Raw genomic sequence first — 6069 nt, 5'->3', positions numbered from 1 at the left:
AGGCCAGAGTACATTTTTCTGAGCTCACAGTTTGATAGACACTTAGCAGCAAATCCTTGCAATGACTATGAGAAAAAATGAAACTTTTAATTCTCCTCTCAACAGGCAGAGGAAAATCTTTTTTTGGTTACTCACAAATATTCCTTTAGAGAGTCTCATTAATCAATAAAAATTGTTGACAATAATTTTCACATGAGGAAAAATTCTGTTCCTAATTCAGACACCCCTCAAGTTCCCTCTTCTGTCAAGTGTTCCTCTTGCAACACATGACATAATAATTGTAAATCTTAGGGGAAATGAGCTCAGACTCTACTCTCCCTATAACTCCAGCCCCAGATAGGCCCCACACATACACACATATGCACAGACTTCTGTAATTCTACCCCAGGCCCCGGCAGCAAAGAACAGTCTGGTGAGTGATATGGAAGGCCTTAGCCTCAGACACAGGGATAGGCAAGAATCCCTTGTAGGAGCCAGGGAACAGGCTCTCTCAGTTCTGCAATGAGGAAGAAAAGATGACTAGGAATAATGATTTGGGGGGGGGATAAAGGAAGGACATTTTGACTATTCTAGGCTATTCTGGCTTAGGTTTTGGAAACAGGACTGCCACCTTCTATTCTCCATTCCTTTAGTTAATCTTCAGCTCACTCTTCATCACTATCTTCACACAATAGGATACAGCGTATACTTTATATTTTGGGAGGGAAGAGAAAAGAGATAGAGAGTTCATGTCTGGCAATGGGATACCTTGTTTCTTTCACAGCATCCTCTCAGTGTCAGTGTAACAGGCATATCTCAAGAGTTTGCTGTGGATTGCCTAGAAACTGCATTGATACCTCCTCCATAAGTTTCTCTTTTTCACCCTTCCAGTTCTCTCTCTAGGTCCCAGCCATTTAAGAGTATTCAGAAAAACAAACATCTTTCTAATTATATTCTACAAATTTCTCTTGATAAAGAGGAAAAATCATGGTCTCTATTTGCTTCCTTGTCTGTGCAAGCAGGGGCAGTAAAAGCTTGCTGATTTAATGGGAAGGGCACTCCATTTGAGGTAGGAGCACCCAGAATCAAAAGTTTTTCATTCACTTTCATATCCTGAGCCTTAATTTCCTCATTGTTTAAAAAGGACAGATCTAAACCCTGATGGCGTAAAGGCTAGAGTTTGGGGGTTGTGCTATGTTTTATTTCATTTCTTCATCCATTTCCTTGGGCAGCACAAAGATTGATCCTATGCAACTCAGCACATCTCCAAAATCCCCCTGTTCAGAGGAGGGAGCATCTAGAGGCAGAAAACTATGTATCAAAGTGATCATTTTATTTCCCTAAGGTCTGATTAATCTTTCATAGGCAGAGGTTATAAGAGTAGTCACTGAAGTGGCTAAGTTGGCTAAGTTCATATAAAAATTTAGAAAGCTTGTAGATGAAAAACTTGTGAAAAAATAATAGAATAACCACATCTTTATTTGAAGAAGAAAACAAGGATTGTTCTCTTTTATTTCAATGTGTTTGAAGATTAAGTAGTTACATAGGATACCATTATTTTTCTAATATTAAAGACATTTGAATAATATAATCTTTCAATGGAGAAAGGAAAGAAAGGAGAAAAGGAGGGAAGGAGGGAAGAAGAGAGGAAGGGAGAGAAGGAAGGAAGGAAGGAAGAAGGAAGGAAGGAAGGAAGGAAGGAAGGAAGGAAGGAAGGAAGGAAGGAAGGAAGGAAGGAAGGAAGGAAGGAAGGAAGGAAGGAAGGAAGGAAGGAAGGAAGGAAGGGAGGGAGGAAGGAAGGAAGGAAGGAAGGAAGGAAGGGAGGGAAGGAGGGAGGGAGGGAGGGAGGGAGGGAGGGAGGGAGGGAGGGAGGGAGGGAGGGAGGAAGGAAGGAAGGAAGGAAGGAAAAGAGGAGGGAATGGGAAGGAAGGGAGGGAGGAAGTAAGAAAAATGAAGGCAGGGAGGACTAAGGGGATGTCAACTATATCCCAAGCACCATGGGAAAGACTTTATTACTATGTGTTCACTATCATCTCATTTGATAGTCAGAATATTTTGGGTCATATTCCCATTTTATGGATGAGAAAACTAAAGATGATCTTATTTAAGTTACTTTTACAGGGTTAAAAAGCTATTCTTTGTCTGAGGAAATAATAGAATTTGTCTTCCTGCCTCCAGAACTAATCCCTTAATCACCATACCACTTACTTGCCCAAATATGCAGTGACACCTAATCTTACCTTAGTAATGGGAGTTCATTTTTCTTTTGTGTCATTTCCTTTTTCAGCAATCTCAGTATGCCAAGAGCTAAAGTTGAGAGCAAGAAACAAGGTCAGATGGCCTAGGAGACATCAATAATCAGAGGAATGATCATAAACAACATTTTTAGAGCACTTTAAGGTTTACAAAGCATAGGCTATCTCACTTGATCCAAACAGCATCCCTAGAGGTAGATAATGCAGGACAGGATATTTTTTCCAATTCTTAACCCACTTGAGTAGCACAACTTTTCAAGGAAGAAAAGCAGAGTAGGAAGTATTTATTAAATGTCAACTTTATGCCAGGCACTGTGCTATGTACTTTATAGATGTTCTCATTTGGTCTTCAAAGCATAGTGCTATTATTGTACTCATTTTATAAATCGTGAAAGCTAGAAAGGCAGAGGTTAGCTGATGTTCTGCGGGTCACACCACTAAGTCTCAGGAGCTACATGTGAACTCAGAGCTTCCTGAAACCAAGTCCAACATTCCCACCATTGCATTTCCTCTAGGGAAGTCATCTGGAAAAATGGAACATATAGAAGTCTGCCCAAAAAAATCATACTTTGATAACAGGAGTGTAACAAACACATGGCAGCTGGAGTAATTCCCACATGTTGAAATTCAGAGCATAGAGACCACACTTCTAGTCATTTGGTTGACAGAAATAAGGGGTGTTGAATTCCTAGTTTTGTTCATCTAAGCCTGTGATTTCAGGGGATCAGGAAGCTCTGAGTGCAGAAAGTCCCTCTCCTGATTCAAATCAGTCATTGACCAACATCTTGGGGTTTCCTATAAAAAAATAACTACCTTACCCAAAATCTCATAACTGGGGATTGGATTTAGAGTGACCAAATACCTCTACCTAACAGATGCCATCCCCTTTCCAAACCTAGAAAGCAAAAACATCTACTTATATATATTTTGATGTATATTCTATTTATATATGTGTACATATATATACATATATATACATATATATGTACTGATTTGGGGTCCTATTAAATGTTTATGCAGGTAAGAATATATATAATGCATATCATATATATTTAATATGACATGTTTTCAAGAGATTTTTCATTGTCACCATTGAACATGTTTTCCCATGCTTATATCCTTCTATCATGTTGATTTTTTACCATTGCTTTCTCTAAAAGCATGCTTTTTAAAGTTTATTTGAAGTATGATTGATTTTACCTCCACATGAATCTTTATGTAACAAAATAATTTTTTCAAGCTTATTGTGGAAATCAGCTTTGCAGTATCTTCTTCTGTGCTCTACCATTCAGTGGGTGGTATGTTCCATTTCTTTTCCTTCTAATGATTGTAAATATTGTATTTCCCTTCATCCTGCTATGTTGTACCTCTTAGGTTTTTTCGGAGTTTTTGCTCTTATTTTCCTCTTTACAAAGAAGGAGTTAAAGAACACTTAGGCGAACAACAACAAAATATGAATGATACAATCTTTTCTGCTTCACTGCCCCATCACCACTAATCATATTGTTTCAGTCTTTCTTTTCTTTCTTTCAATCCAGCTGTAAGAGTCCCCTGCTTCCTAAAATAAACTATTTCATTTACAAAACTCTCTCAAACTCTGCCTTCCTATTTGTGCCTTCCTCTCCTTTCCCCCAAAACTAGTGATTTTGTAGGTTTAAACTGTTGAATTTAATGTATTCTTAACCATGCTTTGTGTGTATCTGTGTGTGAAAAAGATTGTATGAAAATGATAAATTCTTTTATCAGTTCAGATAAAAATGAGGATTATGAAATTCCTCAGTGCTAACTCCTTTCATTATCTGTACATATTTTAAATATCTTGAACTACATATATATAACATATCCATTAAGTATAGAAAATGGGTATTTTCACATGACTTGTGGAAAGCATTGTAGAATGTTTAGAGGGGAGATACAGATAGACATTTAAGTAATCTTGCCCAACTCTCTCTCCAAGGGAATCTTTAATTCCTACCTGAGTGCATCCATCTAGAACAGACACAGACACACACACACACACACACACTCACACACCATTTAAGGGCCTGAATTTGAACACTCCACTAGCATTTCGGTGTAGGTTGTAGAATTGGGAATTCCTCATACTGGAAAAGTCACATGCTCCTTCATTTCTCCCCAGGTCACTTTGGAGCTGACAGCAAAGTTCTCCAAGGAATCCCTCAAGGAATGGGCTCTCATAAAGATAGCTTGGTCATTGTCTACTTGACCATGTTTTTCTTTGGAGTTCTGGGGAACATGTCCCTTCTTTATCTACACATTCACAAGTTCATCACTGCCCACAGGAAAAGACTCATCAGCCTGATCATCATAAATATGGCCTTTGCCCATGTCTTAATGATTCTTTGTAGGGGCTTCTCTACAATTACAACCAATTGGAAATGGTTATCTTTCCAAGATGAAATACTGGGTAAAATCTTACTTTATGTCATGAGAGTGACCCGGGGGCTTTCTCTTTGCAGCACTTGCCTCCTGAGTGTCGTCCAGGCCATCACTATCAGCCCCAGCAGTCTTAAGTGGGCACAACTTAAAACTAGAACCCAAAAGTGTATTCCTTCCTGCTGTATGCTCAGCTGGATTTTCAATCTCCTTCTTGATATTGCTGCACCTATGAATTATAGTAGTCCAAGAAACAGAAGTAATGAAAGGTGGAGGATTGGACATATTTCTTTTGATTTGCAAGCCATGAATATTATAAAAATTTTAATTTGTCAGTCAGTTATTCATATTCTGTTTGTGGGTCTCATGGTTGGCTCAAGTGGATATATGGTATTTATCTTGCACAGACACATCAAGAGGGTCCAACACATTCACAGCATCAACTCCTCTCTCAGAGCATCCCCTGAGACTAGAGCCACCAAAGCGGTCCTGATGCTGGTGGTCACATTTGTTTGCTTTAATTCAGTCAGTTCTCCTTTTGTTATTTACATAGCTTCTGCAGCAGAAATCAAACACTGGGCATTAGATTTCACAGTTTCACTTTCCATGTTTTATCCAATAATCAGCCCTATTGTGCTGATCACCACTGACACTCAGAAGCCCAGGTCTTTTCCTTCTCTCTTATGTTTAAAGAACTCCTCTCAGAAAGGACGCTCCAGTTGAGAAATGTTAGGGAAAGGGGAAAAAAATGGGCATAAATTAGGGTAAGATTAACAATCAAACTATGTCACAAAATTTGCTCAAAATGGATAAGTAACCTAAATGTCAAAGCTCACATCATCATAATACAGCAGGATAAGAGGAGAATTGATGATTCACAACAATGGAAAGAGGTAAAATTCTTACCAAAACAAAAAATCGAGTTTGTCATAAAACATATAAATATAATAACCATAATCCCATAACTCCAATTCTCCTTGCATAAAGTGAAAGATTATAAAGAAAGGGACAAATGAAAAATAATACTACCCCTTCCCATATAAAATTGAATACCCTACTCTTAGGCATATACCCCAATGAGACCAATGTTCAAAGAAGCCTGACATACATCAGAATATTTATAACAATATTTCTGATTGAAGCAAAGAATGGAAACAAAGTCAGTTCCCATCTACTTGAAAAGGTCTTTTTAAAAGCATGGCATGTAAATGTAATGAAGTAAATATGGAATACGTATTAAACAAAATAAATGGGATATTTAAATATTATGCAGATTACTATAATGTAAAAAAGTCATGAATAGAATAAATGCACAGAAAAATGGGAAGACATAGGTGAAGTTATTGGAAAGTAAAGTAAGTAGAACCAGGAGTGCAACATGACATAAATTTGTAAATAAAAAGTATAGTATCTAAACAATTGAAAAAAGTTTTATGAA

General features: G+C 37.7%; 1 protein-coding gene across 1 annotated transcript; it reads left to right on the top strand.

The window, feature by feature from the left end:
* The first annotated feature begins 4383 nt into the window (after nucleotides 1-4383).
* LOC141547134 (vomeronasal type-1 receptor 3-like) lies at nucleotides 4384-6069 on the top strand. Its single transcript, XM_074275528.1, has one exon. It carries the CDS (start codon nucleotides 4422-4424, stop codon nucleotides 5352-5354), a length of 933 nt encoding a protein of 310 aa, XP_074131629.1. The 5' UTR covers nucleotides 4384-4421; the 3' UTR covers nucleotides 5355-6069.

Source organism: Sminthopsis crassicaudata, chromosome 6, assembly GCF_048593235.1.
Source record: "Sminthopsis crassicaudata isolate SCR6 chromosome 6, ASM4859323v1, whole genome shotgun sequence".
NCBI lineage: Eukaryota > Metazoa > Chordata > Mammalia > Dasyuromorphia > Dasyuridae > Sminthopsis > Sminthopsis crassicaudata.
The sequence above is the reverse complement of the archived record's forward strand: the minus strand, read 5'-3'. Positions and strand labels throughout refer to the sequence as shown.